Genomic DNA, 20,445 nt, shown 5'->3' on the forward strand with positions numbered 1-20,445 from the left:
CGCTGTCCACTTGAGGCAGTTCACTTTTTTTGTGAAATGGTGCGAAGCAAGTTACACACAGCGGAACGCTGCACACATTTCACATGTACTTCGTGCGGACTTATTTTTTTGCGAGTTGAGCACCAGCGCACCGCCAACGCATGCCTGTCACGTTTGGGTGGTGAGTGTTTCCGGAGAAGCGATGCTTCCGGAGCACCATCCGGAAGGTTCTCCAAACGATGCTCATCATCACTGTTCTTAGAGTTCTCTGGCAAGCTCCAGAATAATAAAGTGCTCCTTGAGCCGTGAGATGCTTCTTCTTATCTTTAGCAAAAGAAAGAAGCAATCAGTACGGACCGAACAGCCCGCATGCTATATGCTAAGTCTAACGTGGAACACGTGAATCATAGTGGTTTTCGTAAAAACAGTTCCGTTTATCCATGCACGCTAAACATCCCAAATTATAGATGATAATTTGTAAGTGGTTACTGTAGTGCAAGAAACACCAAGATTTACTCACCAGACATTTTTTTCTTTCTTGAAAGTAGCTCGCAAAAGCACAGAAAAATGGAAAAGCGGACATGAAAAAACAAAAGTGATACTTGTCTTGTTGCGTGCTTTCCCTTAGCGGAAACGCTATGAAAGTGCATACAGAATGTTGTGGTATACTCAATAGATAGAATTAGGGACTTGCATGCAGTAGAGCGAGCTCTCTTAAAAGGAGCGACAGCACCGAGAACGTGGAATGAAAAGTGGGACGTATATGTCCCGCTGTCCAACAAAGGGTTTAAGGGGTAAATGTGGCTATAAAACAAATCTGCAACAAAAAGTGAATGTCAAGCACCTCGGGATCCACAAGGTTGAAGTTGAGGCAAATCCATGTACTGCCCCCATCTTTTCTATGCTGGTTGAACAGCCATACTGGTGGTGCATGCAGAAACTAATGCCAGATTTGCCTCTAGGAATTTAAGTATGAAGCTATGCTTGCTGTGTTCTGTTAATACAGTGACATCACTTTCACAATTTGGCAAGATTTGTGGCTGGGCACACTTCCTTACATTATTTTTGTTTTGTCTTCTCTGCAGCACTAGGACACAACCACGATGTGAGGCATTTTCATCGTGGTTGTGTTGTTGCACTGCATCATGTCCTTGAGCAAGCACCAAATAGCCCAACATGTCCTCCTCTGTTCTAGACTAGCTTGAAATGGGCTGAACCAGTCCTCCACGAGAGCCTTTAGCAGATAGTGCCTGTACCTTGCCAAATGCCATGCACCACTTGCTGATTTGCACACCGCAGCCTATGAATTTTACTGGCTTCAAATATAACCAATGTGACCTTTCTCTGTTTTCTAAACACCTTCAAGGCATAACCTGTGCCTAAAAACTTGTGGCTCAATCGGTTGTCTGATGTGCTGCTAGTACTTGTTGCATGGCCCAATGTTGCAGCAGAGCAGACGACTGGATGAGCTGGAGCGAGTGCCAAAACGCCACATGTTTCCTCCCACGTGACCCCCTGTGTCATCACTAGACATCGTAATTAAAGCAAAATGTCTATTTCCCCCCGTAAGTCCTTATTGTGCCTATTTTGCATATAAGCATGAACTATGGGCTTAGAAATATTTTACTAGCACTTTCTTCGTGCCTATAATATTTCGTTGTTGCTGCCTATATAGAATTTTCAGGGCCTAAAATTGCCTTCTTCCGTGTTTTGTCCTAGCTTCAACTTGTTCATTACAATTTGCTGGGAAACTTCACTGAAGGCAGCCGATTATTACCACAAATGCTTTGCAGGTGTAAAGGCTATCATTGACAGCTTTGCAGTAGACGTGCAGTGCTGTGAGAAGGGCACAAGCTGCTCTACGCGACGATACAATTCGTGACTTAGCGCACTCGTGAGCTCACTACACGTTTTTAGCTGACATCATAGAGAAACTTCAGTGCTTGGGCGCAACACTGACCTGGAGTGTGGGGCTCATTTTAGACTTCCAAGAAAGGTTCGTCACCATCCCCAATGGACCTATTGCTGATATAGTTAGTTTGAAACTTAAATCTGTCTCGGACAAAAGAACTGTTCTGACCGGCAAACATTCTGCAATTTCAGAGGGCATTGGGTCACTGAACGTTCCGAAGTACAAGTATGTGCGCTAACTACCAATGTTCAGCTGTCCTTTTCTTAACCCTTTCAGACGCCAATTAGTTGTGTTGATTGAAAACTTGCTTTCACAGCATTTCTTACATTTTCAGAATCATAAAAAGCTTACAGCTGCAGAATAGATTAAGAGTTTTCAGTTCTTTAGTGAGTTTTGTCAAGTTTACAGAATGTGGACTTCATGCGAAGACTCGCTGCAGGAACATCAGATATGAAAAAATCAACTATTTCATGTCTACCACACTTGAAAAGCACCTATCCAGCCACTCGAAAATTATAACTGGCGCAACACATTGTGAAAAACAATGAAAGAATTGAACTCGCTACATGCAATGACATATAAAGAGTTCGACGAAAGTTCGTCTGGTCAGGTAACATGTTGACAAAGAAATTGCGGTCACTATTTTCACCACTGACTTGGTCAGTGACTGCAATTTCTTTGTCATGCAATGACATAGTACTCACACCAAGCAAATACCCAACCATCTACCATCATACTCGTTGTACTAAAGCAATTTGCCTGTGTAATTCAAATTTGCAGCACTATTTCAATCAGAAGCGTTTCAAGATGTACAGGACACATTTTAAATATTCTTACTTTAATCAATGCTCTTGCCCGTTGATGAACTATCTTGGTGTACACAATTGTGTACATAGCGTCTGAAAGGGTTAACACAAACTAATACTCACTGAAAGAAGGCATAGCATGAAACCTGAAAACCTTGGGACAGTGCTTGTTTGTAACTGCTTTCACAACTTTTTCCGTGGTGTCTAGTCGCACTAAATTTCAGATAAATCTTGCAATCTACATAATCTGCCTCATTCTGTTCTATTGAAAAAATAAAATGAATTTCACAAAACAGGGCTTTAGTGAACTGTGTTACTTAGAAAATATAATTTATGCTCAGATGCATACCAGGGCCTATTCATGCCTAAAGGACAGTAATTGGTGCCTATATGAGCCTTAAATGGCAGTTTTAGTGCCTAAACAGAAACGAAAACAAAACTGATTGATAGAAAAGCTATTAAAGTAAATTATTCAAGGTGCTGCGACACTTGTATTTTTTCTACAGTTTCAAGGTTGAGGGCCCTCATTTAAAGTGAAAAATTAAATGTTGAAAGTGTCATGACAGTACTCCTTTAAAGTTAGTTACACAAAGTTGGTCTTACAGAACAATTAACTCATGTGAGGTTCAGGGATGTAAACAGTATAAAAATATGAGACCGAAGTACATCCCAATGCTTCCACCACACATTAGTGGAGTACTGAAGGTTTATGCATTTGCTGCTTCTAAATCGTTGTGAAACTCCAGTCATGGATGTGTACTTCGATACAAGAAAAAAAAAAATCATGTCAAAGTTTTCTTTGAACAATAAAAAGAACAATACTGTACTAAGGAAAAATAAATTTGAGCTTTTACATCTTTCAGAAAAACAACAGCTGGATGCAAGAACATAGTTATGGAGTATTAACTAAGGAAAATACCTTTGGGCTTTTACATCTTTCGGAAACACAACAGCTGGATGCAAGAACATAGTTATGGAGTATTAACTGAGTCGGTCGGAAAGACAAAGATTTGCAAACTACTTTTCTGGAAGACATCTGCAGTTCCAAGTGAATCTTGTAAAATTTGAATCAAATGTATTAAGGCGTTATTTCCGCAGGTTATTTCCTCAGTCAAAGCATTGCTGAAATGTAATAAACAATACATGAGTGCTACTGCTGCTATACACAAGGTATCATAATTTATGAATGTCGCACTTGAACATAATTGTGCGAAACTTGAGGAGAAGCAGCCTCACGCTCTTGCATGTTTGTAATTGTGAACAAAAAATAATGTGTTAACACCGCATTTTTCATGGCTTGTGCACATAAACAGGTGCAACCTTTCAAATGCATGCTTTTCACATGGACATAAGTTTTCTGATGGGTCTAGCCTAGCTGCTGAGTCTGGGCAAAAGTCTAGCTGCAAAATATTCATTGATACGTGGTCTTGAGCACTGCATATATGAAGCACTGCTTAGCGAAAAGCCGAAGTGGGTAACTATTGAGCAGAGCAAACATCTGTCAAGAACTACAAGCAAGATGGCAGCAAGGGAGCTTCCAGAAAGCACGCACAGTAGAAATGGTGAGATCGGTCTATTATAGTTTGTTTTGCATGGCACTTTCAAAATCATGACTGAGTACACATAGGCACAGCGCATCAGGCCTTGCAGATGTGTCGCACTCTTCAGCCTTTGCACTGCAGTTCTGACACCTCTGGCAAGTGGCACCTGTTTCCAGCAGGTGCACACCCACTCCGATGAACTTGATGCAATCTATTACATGGCAATTGTTCGCAATGAAATGTAAGAAATTAGTATATGAAGGAAAGTTACCAAATACTAAGCCAGAGCAACCTGTTGAGTTTCGCAAAGCACTGTTCTTGTGTGCTCACATCCACATCATTCCTATTGATTCATTCAGTGGAAGTCAAACGTTTTATGAACCATTCTAGTTTATAAAGTGCGAGGTCACTGAAAGGTGAGTGTAAGTGGTCATGCAACTACGAAAAGTGAAAAATTATGGTCACTGACGGAGTCAGATTTATTATTAATGTTTCATAATGAAGAGAGAATGTCAATTATAGGTTACCTTTGCTTTCTTTTCTTAGTCACTTGCCACGCATATAAACAAACTACGAGACTATGTCCATTGCATTGTGAACAAGGAACCCATATGGGTTCTGAAACATCAATAATAATGTTTACTTAGTCAGTGATTATATTTCTTTGCTTTTTGTAACAGGCTACCCGACTAAATGAACTTTCTTCAAACTCTTGACAATGTGCAATGCAACTTAAGTCCTGCGAGGAGAAAAAGAGGCTGATACAGACCTCTTGCTAGAGCACGCAAGCTGGCATTCTCTCTGTTTTTCCCCCCCCCATAATTTTCGTAAATTATGACACGGTATTGTGGTGGCCAAGTTGTTTGCCACAAGCTCAGGAGTGAGGAGCCAATGATGCTAAGTACATTTTAATTAAATTCTGCAGTTTTATGTGACAAAGCCACAATTTTATTATGAGGCATGCCATAATGAAGGACTCCGGATTAGTTCTGACCACCTGGGGTTTAATGCGCACCTAATGCACGGCACATGGGCGTTTCTACATTTCACCCCCATCGAAATGTGGCCACCGTCACCAGGATTTGATCCTGCGATCTCGTGCTTAGCAGCGCAAAGCTATAGCCACTGGGCCACCACAGTGGTTTAGTATGTTTCTAGCCACCCATTAAAGGGTTAAACTACAATCTTGACCAAGTGATGTGAAGTTTATTTATTGAACACTATGTGCATAATATTTATTATGGTGTCTCATTCAAGCCAGACAAAAATGTAACAAATTTTACATTAAACACTGTTCTTTTATTATATTTAATGCTGTGGTGCAGCAAAATATGTTGGCACGCCCACTGGCAATTAATCTGGAACAATTAAGTTCAAGCTAACGTCGGCAGCTTAAAATTTTGAGTTAGAATTTATCTTCTGCTCCTTAAGCAGCACTTAAAATTGCAATTATAAAAGCTATTCCAGGTTTTAAAGAAAATTTAGTACTATACGAAGCATACTTCTGTACAGTGTTTCTTTCACAGTTTGAAACCTTGAGGAAAGTATACATACCATGAGCAGATTTCTTTACATCAATGCATTGTATGCACACCAGGAAAAAAAAAAAATTCTCGGATAACTAAATTAATTTGGATTCTGGGGTTTTACATACCAAAGCCATGATCTAATTATGAGGCATGCCGTATTGGGGGGCTCCAAATTAATTTTCACTACGTAAAGCTCATGCACTCAATGCATGGTACACGAGTGTTTTTGCACACTGCCTCCATCGAAATGGAGCCACCGAGGCAGGGATTGAACCCGTGACGCAACGCCACAGCCACAGGGCTACCACGGGGCGTGCTCAAGTAATAAAGGAGTCATTCATTTATTTTTTAACGCCAGAGCGTTAAGAGCCCCGTGTCGCAGAAAATCCAGTGCCGGCGTCGAGGGCCTTGCCCGGCCAAGAATATCATCCCAAACCACCCTGACCGCGCAGTCCCTCCGTGTGGCGCAAGGCATTAGTGAACAAAAATTTAATTTGTCAAAGTAATGTCCGCCAGAAAATCATAAAGTACGACTTAACCACAACCTGCAGACACGATAGCGTCGGATTGTAATTTGAATGTACGAGAAAACTTAATTCTGTTACGAGGAAACTTGAACACAAACCCCTTTTCCAGCATTTCTACCACACAGCAGCGGCGTGCATGGTTAGTATACTTGCTAAAACATCATCCAGGTGGCGTTCGCGTTCTCAGCAGGCCAAACTGGGACTTACCCCCGTATTCAGAAATGCATCTCAAGTCATGCTTGACTTGACCTAAGTGATGCCTGGCGTGAATGTGCTCACAACGCTCATTGCGCTTCCTTCGGCGCGCATGCCTCGGGGCAACAGCAAACAATTAATAAAGTAATAAAAAAGGTCCTAGGGCCTTCACATTTTGATATAAGATGGCTTATATTGCTCTTGGAAAAATATCTTCCTAGCAATGCATTTGTGTTTAAAAGTGAAGCCAACTTTAAGGGGAACGGTGTAAGCTTGGTCTTTGTAAGCTGGCTTTCTCACGTCGTGTGTTGCAGTGAAGCCATAAAGAAAAATGCGATGCGAACGGGGCCCGATAACGCTATCACGTTCCACTCTTAAAGGCGAATCTTAAGCATCCTCTGATTTTTTTTTACGTACCTGGGGGCCCTGGTTTAATGCAGGGAGGTGGTTTCAGATGTCGAAGAAATTTTGGTTCAGTGGCCCTTCTTGAGATCTGCATGAGAAGCATATAATTGTGCATTACAGCTTGTTCATTAAGGATTTCTCGGTATGCATCTTTACCTTTTGTGAGTGTGCCTGTGTGGAATTATCAGGCATGGCTGCTGGGGTGGCTTCAAGCATTTTTGCATAGTTTGGAAGTGATGGTGGTGCTGCTCTGAAAACAGTGTCTACCTCAGGAAAAGTCTGCAAAGAGACAGGATACCTCTAATAAGAAATCGTTGTAATTTGCTGTTATGTACAGCAGAATTCACTGTTAAAGGCAAGTACAAATTGTCACTATTTCAGGACTGGTTACAGTTACAGTAGATGAAGGCCTGGGCAATATTTTTTTGTAATATTATAGGTCTACCTAATGTGTTACATCAACTACATTTTTCCTGTTATGCAAGTTATGTGCAAGTTTGAATACTTATTGGGTGTTCCTTTTAAAGGAGTACTGATATGACATTTCTTTACTTCTATTTTTTTTTTTTTTATTAAATGAATGTAGAAACCTGAGTGCCCTAATAATTTACTATGATACTTTTTTCTACAAACCAGTTTTGGTTCTGGTACCCAAGAGGTGGATAGTCATGACAATGTTATACTGGCTCATTCAGTTCCTGTGATTGTTGCAGCTGCTACATACGAGCAAAGCCTCAAGAAATCCATCTTGTTTATTATTTTTAAAGCATCATCATCATTCCTAGCCGTGTTGCTACATGACATCAGCAAGTTTTGCTGTGTCCTAATGCCATAATAATGCCAATGACATGAAGTCCAGCATTTCGAGACGACTTTAGTATTGAATTAAAATACATATCTTGTAAGTGTTTCCCAACCTTCATACTTACTGCGATCCTTCTGTGTGCGAGTCGGGGTCAGGCAATGAACAACTTTATTGTAAGAATGAACATGAGTATATATACAAGGTAGTGCCGCAGTGGGTCATGTGCAGTGCATACATATAAGTGTGACGCTGCACTTATTCAGCTTTGCTACATCTTCCCTTTTATAGGGAAACTAAGATGTGGTTAACGTGTCTCTTGTTGAGGGTACCGACAGGGCTCGCGTCGCTGTCTTGTGCTTCTCCGTAGTTCTTGAGGGGGCTCTGTGGAAGATCTGTCTTCGGGCGCGTGGCTCGCTTCCGGTTGCGGGTCTACCAGGCGGAGGTGCTCTCGTGTGCGCCGAAGTTCCCGGCCGTCTTCAGTCTGGACGATGGTCGAGCGATGTTCATCAGCTGGTCGGAAAACGATGGCAGGAGACCAGGTTCGCTGGTTTGTATCGTACACTGTGACCTGCTGACCTGGCATCACAGGCGACAAGTTCCTGCTGCCACGATAGTAGTAGGTCCTCTGTTGTTTAGTATGTCTTGAAGGCAGCCCTGGACCACGTCAGATGGAACTGTCCGTGGTTCCAAGTGGCTGGTAGGTACTGGTAAAAGAGTCCTAGTCTGGCTTCCCATCAGCCTCTGCACGGGGGACTGGAGCACATCATCACGTGGGGTATTGCGCCATTCAAGTAAAGCCATTTGAAACACACAGGCATTTTAAAGGAACACTTATTTAAAAGCTTTTTTGCTTCCTGAACCGCTCTTTCCGTCATGCCATTGGAACGCGGGTGATAAGGGCTTGAGGTGATGTGATCAACACCCAAGGTGTTGAGAAAGTCCTTAAACTCACAGCTGTTAAAAGGCAGCCCATTGTCCGTGCACAACTTCCTGGGCAAGCCATGGACCGAGAAAATTTGATAACACCACGTGTTAAGAGAGCTTGCAGTTGTTGTACGAAATTCTCGAATTTCAAAGAAGAAGGAGTATAAGTCGACAATAAGGGCGAACTCATGGCCTTCAAAGGAGAACAAGTCCATGCCAACAACTTCCCATGGTAGTGAGGGTACATGATGATGATGATTGTATTTTATTGGCGCAAGGGCTTCTAAGGCCAAAGAGCGCCAGGGCCTGTGTCTTGGTTTATCAAATTGTGAGTTTAAAACTATGATTTAAAATAAAGGCTGTAAAGAGGCCTACGCCTAAGAAAGATGTCTATAGATATTAGTGCATCGATTTTAAAATAATTACTAAAATAAATATAAGATCTTAGCTGCGTTGCGTACCGGCACACATGTTTAATGATTGTGGATAGTCCGAGTCCCTTGCTGTACAATTCTTGCTTACGCAAGAAGTGGGAGGGCTCAGACATAATTTAGTGCATCAGATTGTACCTCACCTGTGAGGCACAATCTGACGGTTAGGACGGAATGAGATGCTGACTAGAAAATTAACTTGCGCAAGATAATTAAGCACTCTTTTAAAGTTAAAAAGTGCGTCATCTGATAAGGACATCGAGGGATGGGGTGGTATATGGTGTGTATAAAGTTCCTTAAAATGAGCAACTCTCTCTCGGTGAAGTTCAGGACATTGGATAAGGACATGTAGAACGGTTAGGTTCTCACCGCAGCGTGTGCACATCGGTGGGTCAGTTGCAGTCAAGAGGTATTTATGTGTGCCATAAGTATGTCCTATTTGGAGTCGTGCCAGGGTGACTTCGGTGAGCCTCAAAACCCTAAAATGCCACTCCTGAGTGAGGGTACATCATGACTCAGGAGTGGCATTTTAGGGTTTTGAGGCTGATGCGTTTGGCACACTTTGCAGGCTTTACAGAATTGCTCGATGCTGCTCGAAATATTGGGCCAGAACATCCCGTTCCTTGCTCTCGCCTTCATCTTATCCACTCCCACGTGCGCCGCGTGAAGAAGACTCATCATTTCCGATATCTTTGATTGCGGTAAAATTACCTTGTTGCTTCGAAACACGAGGCCGTCCTGCGCATGTATCTCGTCCCAATACGCCCAGTACGTCCTAAGTGGCTCAAGGACTTCTTGCTTGTGAAGCGGCCACGTTGTATTCGCGTACTCCCGTAGCTTTACGAGGGTGTCGTCATCATTGGTTGCTGCTAGTAAATCTTGCAGAGAGCGCTGAGAGGCTGAAACACATTGAAGAACATTGACTTGAAACTGCTCGTTTTCTTCCATGAAGCTTTTACTAGGAAACCTTGATAAGGCGTCAGCGAGGAACAGCTCTTTGCCAGGCTTGCACGTCACATTGATAGGATAGCGTTGTAGAGTTAGGCGCATACGTTGCAGACGTAGCAGGCACTGGTATAGCGGCTTACTGAATATCGCCACTAAGGGGCGGTGGTCAGTTTCAACTGTTACTGCATGCTGTCCAAATTTGTAGTCATGAAATTTGGTGCATCCATGAACAATAGCTAGAGTTTCTTTTTCTATTTGAGTGTATCTTGTCTGTGCCTCTGTGAGTGTCCGTGACGAAAAAGCTACGGGCTTTTTACAGCTACAAGCATCCTTGCTTGAAATGACGCAACAGTTAGCACCTGTGTCTAGCTTGCACGTGAACTTGCGGCCTTCAATATCAACTGTTGCACTCCAATGATCTGATGCATCGACTGCACTGACAGTCAGGGCTTGTAAAAAGAAATCATCTTCTTCTGCTTGTACCTCGCGCAGCACGTCTTTAACGCCTCTGGTTTATCGCCGCACCGACGATCTACATGCTTGAGCAAAGTGATTATGCCGACCACACTTTTTGCATGTTTTTCCTTCAGCCGGGCATGTTTCACCACGGTGAGTGGTATAGCCACAATGACTACACTGTTTCCTTTCTGTGGTGACTGCTTCAATTACTGTGGCATGTGCTGCTTCTGTACCTTCACTGATTTCTTTAAATAGCTCTTTTCCCAGTTCCTGGGCCCAGCAAATTTCAATGGTCTTACTGTATGACGGGTTCTCGGAAATAAGCCTTTCCTGCAAGCTTTTGTTTCGCAGTCCCAGAATGATTCGGCTACGGAGCAAACAGTCTTCTAGGTCCCCGAACTCGCAGTTCTTTGCTAAAAGCCTGAGCTCTGTTAGCCAGTCACTGAAACACTCCCCTTGCTTTTGGTCTCTTGATCCGAAACGAAATTCATTAAACGTCAAATTTGTCACTGGTTTGTAGAATTCTTCAAATTTCTGAAGCAAAATGTCGACGTTGTTCCTATCCGCTTCATTTTCAAATTTGAAGGCGCTGTAAGCTTTCCTGCCCTCTTCTCCAACTGTTACAAGTAACGTTGCTGCTTGGACTTCTTTGGGCTGCTTACATAACTGGGTAGCCGTAGAGAACAATGTACATTTCCAAGTTTTCCATCCAAGCCATGCGTCTGCTAACGGGTCCAGTGGTTTCGTCGGGGGAATCAGCGTTGACGGGGCCGACATAGTGATAGTGAATCGCTGCCACCATGTGTGCGAGTCGGGGTCAGGCAATGAACAACTTTATTGTAAGAATGAACATGAGTATATATACAAGGTAGTGCCGCAGTGGGTCATGCGCAGTGCATACATATAAGTGTGACGCTGCACTTATTCAGCTTTGCTACACAGCATTTCAAGACGACTTTAGTATTGAATTAAGATACATATCTTGTAAGTGTTTCCCAACCTTCATACTTACTGCGATCCTTCTATGTGTAAGAAATGTGTAGTAGAGTTTCTACAGCTTTGGAAGTATGTGTCAGTAGTCCTTTAAAAGTGGGCCATACAGTAACTACCATGCAGTTATGCTGTAGTTGCATGCCATTTAGTGAGCTGAAACATGCTACAAGAGTGAAGCTGAAATATCTGCAACAGCAACCCTACATCCAATTCTTCATATGCCATTCAGAAATTACAGTGTGAAAGAATGAGCTTGCTGGTGGTGCATAAAGACCTACCAATTGAGTTTGTGAAATGTTCTGCTAGCATGGTGGGGACATGCTGCATGCTGCACGCTAAGGCAAACTAGGGGTGCTTGGTTGTCCCCCAGAGCTTATTCCTTAAATTAAACAAAAGCTGTCTAAATATACCACAAAGGTAGTCAAAAACACTTTGTTTTATGATTCTCATTATATATTTATTCTCTGTACAAACATTTGACTGCACAGCTAGTTGAATAGAAGCCGTGGGTCTTGCACTGCGATTTTTTTCTACTTACTATTTCTGGAGATGTGAAGGAAATATCTAAAGCAGGCATAGTGTTGTGCCTTGGCGATATGCTCAGTGACTGCAGGTCCAAAGCCAAAGAGCTAGGCAGGTTGGCTGCTTGACTGACACTTTTTTGCACTAGCTGTCTACCTTTCCACGGTGTCAACTTCTGTGTTACATGACCAATCCAGCCCTATTTATAACACATAAAAAATACAAATGAAGAAAATATAAGAGCTACATCAGCTTGAGATACAAGAAATCGCATCACATGCCCCAATCCCAGTCAAGGTGCTTTTAGTTCATCACGCTACGGAGCCATCCTTAAATATCAGTTGCAACAGTTCCATGTATGATGTTTCTTTGCCATTAATTAGGTAAAGAGTTATTTCGCATGGATGACAGGCTTGTAACAACTTCTGCTACTCTCGACACAACTATAAATTTTAGTTTTCATCAGTTTGTTCACAACATAAATCATACACAGCCATGCATACAGTAGCTCATCAAAAGAACATATAATTGTTTTATCTGACACTATAAAAATGCAACTGATGGCACAGCTTGCGACTTAATGGTTGTACTACCGTGAGACCAAAACTGAATAATAATTAAAAAGAAATAATTATAGGTTGCTCACCTTAAGTGCCTTCAAGTGCTGAGAATCACTTGGTGTTCTGAAAGTTATTTAGCGGTTCAGTCAATGACCAGCAGTTGCAGACAATACATAGTAGCTTCAGTAATCAAAGTTCTCCAAAAATGACATTGCTTTCACTGGGTACCTCTCGTTCCCTGTTATTGGCGGTGTTGACATGCGGGCAACTGTCTGGTCAGCCAGTATTCGCATGATTTTTGCATCTCCGTTCTCTATAAATAAAATGAAAGCGAAGACATTCACATCCATAATACCTTCTCTGCCACATGCAAAAGTAACCTTGCAAGCTTCACTGACCAAGATAACAAGCAATATCAAGAGCAGTGGCACCATTGAAAGCTTCCACACAGATGTCAGCACCAGAGCTAATGAGGTAGCGAACAATGTTGACATGCCTGTTGAAAAAGAAAAAGAGAGGCATGCCTTCAGAAGTGGAACCCCCCCCCCAAAAAAAAAGTGTAACACTGAATACCACATGATACCCATGATATACAGAATGCATGAGTGCTGTCCAGCCAGCTGAGTAGTCTTGCATCTCCAGATCAGCGTTATTTTTTACTAGAAGTGTGACAGCATCCATACAGCCCAATATGGCTGCATGCATTAAGGGAGTGGTGCCCTTCTTTAGGTGGCACCAGTTGGTGCAAGATGGATGTTCCTTCAAGATTCTGTTCAATTCCTTCAAGTTGCCTTGAAAAAATAAAGAAATAGAAGAATACTGCTCAAGCACAGCATACCAAAGTTCCAATAGGGTCAACCATTAGGAAAATACAATTAACTGACCATGAAACAGCGTTTAGAAATAGCAAAATTATGCAGATGCAATGCACACATTTGAATCTACGTAAAGCAAATTGTTAATGAAGCAGTTAATAAAATGCTGTACAGTCGACTTCCATTAGTTCGATCCTGATGAGACCGACGAAATTGATCGAATTATCCGATGGGTCGAATGAAAGAAGATGCAGAAAAAATGCCAGAACACACCACTGATTCATTTGGCAATATTTGCTCGAGTTTAATATGTCTCCGAATAAGACGCACACTAACTTTCTATGTGTCTGAAGTAGAAAACTGATGTAGAAATGACTTAAAGCTTCTAACCAAAGTAGAAATCTAACGCGCATCCGATTATTTAGAATGGAGGCCGGTTTCCTAAGTCAGCTTCGCCGCAATACAGCCATGTTAAGCTGTAAAGCATACAAATGGCGTGAAGACAGTTTTGACTTCATATCTGATTGCACCGCGCAGGCAATTTTCAGCCCACTTTTCTTGCCATACAAAAGGCGTACATTAGAATCGGGTACATACCGTAATCAGACATTCTGAGCTACCGTTATTGCTTGAAAATATTCCTAAGGCAACCCGAAAATAGGCGCTTTTGACAGGAAATGATGTATGTTCAACACATTCACTTTCCCCTAAGCTCTGCCGAGACAGACGCTACCACTATTGGGGTGGTTATTGGGGTCACCGGAGAATTCCAATTTTCGGATCGAAATAACAAACGTTTGGCTCCACAGAAATGCATGGGCACCCGCCGGGACCTTCGGTTGCGATAATTAACCGAAAAATCGAACTAACCAGAGTCAAATTAACGGAAGTCTACTGTACGACTAAATGTGATGTATACATTTATGTTTGTTTTCATTCTATGACAGATGCAACCTCGTGCAATAATTATATTTATGTACCGCGCAGGTCCCTAACTTGAATATCATGCAATGCACTACACCATTTCTCACAAGCTACGCCAAAATCCAAACACCAAATAAGCAGAATGCACAGTGTGAGAAGTCGACACAGCAAGGTCACAAGGATGAAGGCGATATATGATGGTTGTCGAGGGAAGAATGGTGATGAGAAATGTATAGGCACAGAGAAGTACAACATATCTGAATATTTCTAAGCGTTCTATAACCCTTCAGTCACAATTTAACATACCTATGTCAAGAATGGGCACCTACCCTGCAGTCCAAAAGTGTGATAGCCTAAATAATAAGAAATTTACGAAAAAGAATCCATAGCATATCATCTGGTATTCTGTTTAGAGGTCCGTATGCTTTAGAGATACACATGAGCTGACATGTATACTTTTATGTCATGATTTACTGCTTTTTTACGCATAACGGAGGTGCACTCACTGACACTACTTTGTTGGTCAAAATTTAATGCTATGAGTTGGACCATATGATGGCATATATCCCGTTGCTGAAGAATAGGCCAGTCCAAATACAATCGATGCTTGTTACAACGCACAGTAATATTCCAACAAAACAAGTCCATCATATATCCAAAGTGTGTTCAATCCAAAATGAGGGCCATGGTACGTATGTTGCGAAATGGCGAAACTTCGCATATACCCAAAGGTGACCACAAAAATGGTGAAAACATTGAAATTAAAATAAATAGATAGCAGATGAATGGGTTTGCACGATAATTGTACAACCACACGGCACGGCGCCTTGCTGTTCACTTTTTTGCAAATGCTAGTCACCGACAAATGGCCGTTTTTCTGCACTAGAGCAGATATACACCCGCACAATGGCAAGGTTAATGGCCAGCTCCCCACTATGCTGAGTGCCCGGCTCGAGTTGATACAAACATCGAATACTGTTTTTATACAAAACAGTGATAGGTATCTGTCTTAATAATGTCACGCACGCGTTTGTATCGCTCTGGACCAAATGGCGTTGGTTGGTGAAGAGGCTGAAGTGGCTCGGAGCTCGGTTGATGGTGCTACCCTGGCCACAGAGCTACAACATTCTAACTGTATATATTGTAAATACATATATTTTCTACCCATAACATTTTGGTGGAGGTGCGGGGATTTTTCACGACTAGCTGCTTGCATTGTTGATGCGAAAACTCTTCACTGGGCGTTTCGCAGCACGCCATTGTGGGAAGCTTTCCACTGTTTGTTCGTTCCTTAAGAAAAATGTATTTTTGCACATTCCATGAGTGGCCGAAAATAGTTGCATGCAGATCACTGCTGCATGTACGCATCACCGCAGCAAGGTACATTGTATTTACACCATCTAGACAAAATGTGCCTCAAAATTTGTCCATTGTACTCGATAGTCCGTCATAGCCGGGTCTGTTAAGAGCGAAATTTGTTGCATTGATAACATAGGCAGACCAAACCATGTGAGAGGAATTGTCTGTTATATCCGAAAGTATGTTGTATGTGTATCTGTCGTAATGGGCGTTGACTGTGTATTAAAATCAAACAAGCCACTGAATATTACATGCTATTACATTAAAAAATCTTTGTACTTTAAAGAAACCGTGAGTTAACATTATATGTACGAGTTTTATGTTGCAATTGTGTGATAACAGAGAACAGACGTGTGTTCACTGGCACTACTTTGACAGTCAACATGCAGTGCTATATAAGCCAGTTTTCTGGAGCCTGGCCTGCGTGCCTATCAAGCGAGAAAGTGGTGACTGACCGATGACCCATGCAAAACACCAAGGTGGTAGGTAAAGAAAGCTTTGCTTTAAAGTAACAACGAACTTCACTACGTCGAACCACCCTAACATGTTCTTTCCACCTTTCAAACAAAATTTGAGCTCCTACGCTCACTAGTGTGCAGTGTCCAAAAAACATTTTAACTCAAGCATTTCAGCATATTACAACTAAGGTGAAAAAGCTGTGCTCACAGCACATACTGCGTGCCGTCTGCTATAAGCAGGCAGCCATGATACATGTGATAATGTGCCATATTTGGTATATTGTAATAAGAACTTGTAATGCTATGACTTCGGCAGTACTACTACCATTAGAAAGAAACACCTGCTCAATGTGACTGCCAATAGAAAAAAAATTTTTAATTATTGCTTGTGTTTTAAGCACAGCATAATGTAGAGTTAAAGTATAATGCAAAATGACTGCTTACATTTACACATATTTACACGTACACATGTGCAAGCAATCAGAAAAACATAATAATTGCAATGTGTACATGAAAACATCATAATCATGCATATGTTTATGCATGATTTTCTTTATGTTCTTGTTTGTGTGCTTTGTTTGTGTGTGCAGATATTTTTTTTGCCTGTCTACATGTTCTATAGTTTAGGGTGTAGGTTATGAACATTACAGTTTTGTTACACAGAGCTTGGCTCCTTTTATTTAGGATGTCCTGCATGCATACTGCAGCTTGAATGGCAGACATAGGTTGGCGCACTCACTCATGAGTGCCAGTGAGTGAGTGGAAGTGAGTGCGATTGAGAGTGAGTGCCAGCGAGTGTGAGTGCAGGTGAGTGCGAGTGTGAGTGAGTACCAGTGAGTGTGAGTGCAGGTGAGTGCGAGTGAGTGTGAGTGCGAGTGAGTGTGAGTGCGAGTGCGAGTGAGTGCCTGTGAGTGTGAGTGGAGGTGAGTGCGAGTGCGAATGAGTGCCAGTGAGTGTGAGTGCAGGTGAGTGCGAGTGCGAGTGAGTGCAAGTGAGTGTGAGTGGAGGTGAGTGCGAGTATGAGTGGAAGTGAGTGCGAGTGAGTGTGAGTGCGAGTGAGTGCCGGTGAGTGTGAGTGGAGGTGAGTGTGAGTGAGTGCCAGTGAGTGTGAGTGAAGGGTGAGTGTGAGTGGGCGGAGGTGAGTGCCAGTGGTGTGAGTGAGTGCCAGTGAGCGTGAGTGGAGGTGAGTGCCAGTGAGTGTGAGTGGAGGTGAGAGCCAATGAGTGTTAATGGAATTGAGTGTGAACATGGTGAGTGCCTGCGAGTGTGAGTGGAGATGAGTGTGAATGTGAGTGAGTGCTGTGTGAGTGGAGCTGAGTGTGAATGTGACTGAGTGCTGTGAGTGTGAACGTGGTGAGTGCTTCTGGGTGTATAGAGGAGAGTGTGAACGTGAGTGTGAGTACAGGTGAGTGTGAACATGAGTGAGTGCTTGTGAATGGAAGTGAGTGTGAACGTGGTGAGTGCTTGAACGATAAGCAGAGGTGATATCAGTTCACCTTGCTTGCGGAAAAATGGAGGCACGTTGTGTGTACAAGCTCACTCGCGGTGATGACTTATCGCGCGAGCAGATTGTGCACGCCAAGATAGAAACCACTCACTAAGGTCGTAATAATCCAAGGTTCAGGCATGAGTGAGACAATGTATAATGAAATGAGCAGATATATTATATTGCGATAGCAATTATATGGACACTCCAAGCGAACTTCTGCCGTGGTCGTGGACGTCGTTGTGAGGTTCCGTCCAAACACGGTAAAATCGTCGCCGCGTGCCGGTGGTACGCTGCGTGTGCGAGTGCAAGCCTGCGAGGGTCAGCCGACACTTGCTGCTCGATCTCGCGCGCGTGAGGGAAAAGGCGGAGCGGAAGCGCACTGCTTCTGTCGAGCGTCAGGCACGGGGGTTGGGAGGGGGAGGGGGGGTAGGGTCGTCTTGCTCCGGCGGCCGCCGCGTGGGTGTCGTATCTCGAAAGCGATCTGCGACGTGGAAAAAGTGCGTGCCCGTGCGGGCCTCTTCTTCAAAGCGATTTGCGACGAGAACAATGTTCAACTAGAGCCGGTAACTTCGTATGCGCTGTGTTTTCGACGTTTAGTTCGCTTTGAAGCGAGAGGCGGCACAAAAGTCAATTCGCTCGCGGCTATAGCTGCGCCTCCTTACTCCAGCGTTCTGACAGCGAGTTTTCATGGTCATCGAGCGAGATGCGTTCATGTTTACCAGTGCGCGCGTGACACCGTGCTTGTCTATTTAGTTAGTAGGCGAATGTTTAGAAGTTTATACGGCCCAATAAACTACTATCCTTGCTTCGTATAGCTCTCTAATAATTTGCTATCGCAATCGAAGCTTCGCCTTTCGGGCGAAACTGCGACATTTTATTTAATACGCCAGGAATATGTATGGGGTGGAGCGCTGATGGCAGACATAACTAAATCATGACTGGAAAATTTTGCCATGACTTCCACTGAGTGAAGACGCCTAATACCGTGTGATTTGCTACACCTTCGCTGGTCATCCGCCTTCAGAAGGTGGAATGGCTCCTCATTTTGTTTCTGCTTCCCTCTTAAACTTACACGTACAGGCTCCTTATATAAACAGGCAGAGCGGAAGAGGGACTATAGCCAAGTTAGCACAGAGTAACAGACACGCACGCTCGCATACATAGAGAAAAAGCGAAGATGCAATGATAGATACCACTTTGTTCTCCCTTTTGTGTTTGTTTCGGCGTTAAGTGGTTAATTAAGTATACGGACAGTCAATCTCTCCCTCTATTTCCTGCTCTTTTGGCTCAATCCGACCGAAGGGGAGCTTAGCGAGCATGGGCGGCAAGCATGCACACGTCTAATGTCAATGACAGAGAGATGGGCAGAGAGAGGTTGGGGCGGACGTCAATGTTTCTGTCACCATGAATAAATTGAAACGAAAACTTTAGTTGTGCTAGTTTTACTCTACATTGCAGTGTTAATAAACCATCTCTCTTAAATATTTCAGTCAATGAATCCGTTAACTTGTATTTATTAAAACAGAACCTTATTGCCTTCCTCTGCACCCCTTCCATTCTTGCAATGAGTTCGTTTGTGTACGGAAACCAAACAATATTGGCGTGCTCCAGCACTGTTCGAACAAGCATTTTATAGGCCAGCAAATTTTATCTGGGGGTGCAAGACGAAGGTGTCTTCTCAGAAAGAAGAGTCGCTTTAGTGCTCAGCATGTACATTGATTTTCATTTGAGGTTATTTTTTTTACATGGCTTTCCCATCGGAGAGCGTATGTTAAAGTGACAACTAAATATTTAAGCTGAAATGCACAAGTAAGAGGTGTTTCATTAATAATATAAGTAAACTCGGATATCTGTTTCTTTCTTACTGTTAGCGTTACAGATTTTTGGGCATTTAGAGTCATCGGACACTCCTGACACCAAGAAAAGGCAGAATTTTGTATATGGTGATTATCACTGCGATTAATTTCGCGGAACGAAATACAATGGTCAGCGAATAGACGGATGTTACCATGTAATCGGGAAGGCAAATCTTTTATGTATATTAAAAATAAAACTGGGTCCAAAACACTGCCTTGGTGCACTCCAGATGAAACAGGTGCTAAATTGGAAGCCTCGTTATGAATATACACGAATTGTGAGCGGTATAGATCGGCACAGTGACTCATGAGTACACTCCACTCACACTCGCACTCATTTCAAAGGGGTGAGTGCGAGTGAGTGCCAATGAGTGTGAGTGGAGGTGAGTGCGAGTGAGTGCCAGTGAATGTGAGTGGAAGTGAGTGCGAGTGTGAGTGAGTGCCAGTGTGCGTGAGTGCGAGTGCGAGTGAGTGCCAGTGAGTGTGAGTGCAGGTGAGTGCAAGTGCAAGTGAGTGCCAGTAAGTGTGAGTGCAGGTGAGTGCGAGTGTGAGTGAGTGCAGGTGAGTGCGAGTGTGAGTGAGTGTCTGTGAGTGTGAGTGGAGGTGAGTGCGAATGCGAGTGAGCGCCAGTGAGTGTGAGTGGAAGTGAGTGCGAGTGCGAGTGAGTGCTCTGAGTGTGAGTGGAGGTGAGTGTGAAAGTGAGTGAGTGCGGGGCCTGGAAAAAATTATGGTGAGTGAGTGTGAGTGAGTATTCTACCACACTCCCGACCTATGATGGCAGATGAGTAACTTACCCTCTGCAATAGCTTTGAAGACATCAATTATGGTTGGGTTGTACTCTGTAAGAAGCAAACAAGATGAAGTTAATCAATGAGCTCATGCACCTAGTGTTTTATTAGAAATCTTGTAGGATAACCAGAAAAGACAGCGCAGTTCACTTATAATTATACCAGACTTAGCACTGGGCCGGTATTTTGTAGCGATGCGTTATGCTTTATTCTATACTAA

General features: G+C 42.9%; 1 protein-coding gene across 6 annotated transcripts in view; it reads right to left on the minus strand.

The window, feature by feature from the left end:
• The window catches only part of LOC119465034 (ankyrin repeat and SAM domain-containing protein 6), an 89,082-nt gene that overhangs the window by 1,004 nt on the left and 67,633 nt on the right, over positions 1 to 20,445 (minus strand). For 4 of the 6 annotated variants that reach the window (XM_049669110.1, XM_037725868.2, XM_049669121.1 and 1 more), the window contains 8 exons: positions 20,232 to 20,276; positions 13,120 to 13,327; positions 12,935 to 13,032; positions 12,765 to 12,849; positions 12,623 to 12,659; positions 11,993 to 12,175; positions 7,051 to 7,173; positions 6,907 to 6,982 (listed from right to left, as the gene is read on the minus strand). In XM_049669110.1, coding sequence (XP_049525067.1) covers positions 6,907 to 6,982; positions 7,051 to 7,173; positions 11,993 to 12,175; positions 12,623 to 12,659; positions 12,765 to 12,849; positions 12,935 to 13,032; positions 13,120 to 13,327; positions 20,232 to 20,276 — 855 coding nt within the window. The remainder of the gene's footprint in view (positions 1 to 6,906; positions 6,983 to 7,050; positions 7,174 to 11,992; positions 12,176 to 12,622; positions 12,660 to 12,764; positions 12,850 to 12,934; positions 13,033 to 13,119; positions 13,328 to 20,231; positions 20,277 to 20,445) is intronic. The other 2 variants (XM_037725875.2, XM_049669126.1) reach the window with 2 other exon arrangements.

Source organism: Dermacentor silvarum, chromosome 1, assembly GCF_013339745.2.
Source record: "Dermacentor silvarum isolate Dsil-2018 chromosome 1, BIME_Dsil_1.4, whole genome shotgun sequence".
Lineage (NCBI taxonomy): Eukaryota > Metazoa > Arthropoda > Arachnida > Ixodida > Ixodidae > Dermacentor > Dermacentor silvarum.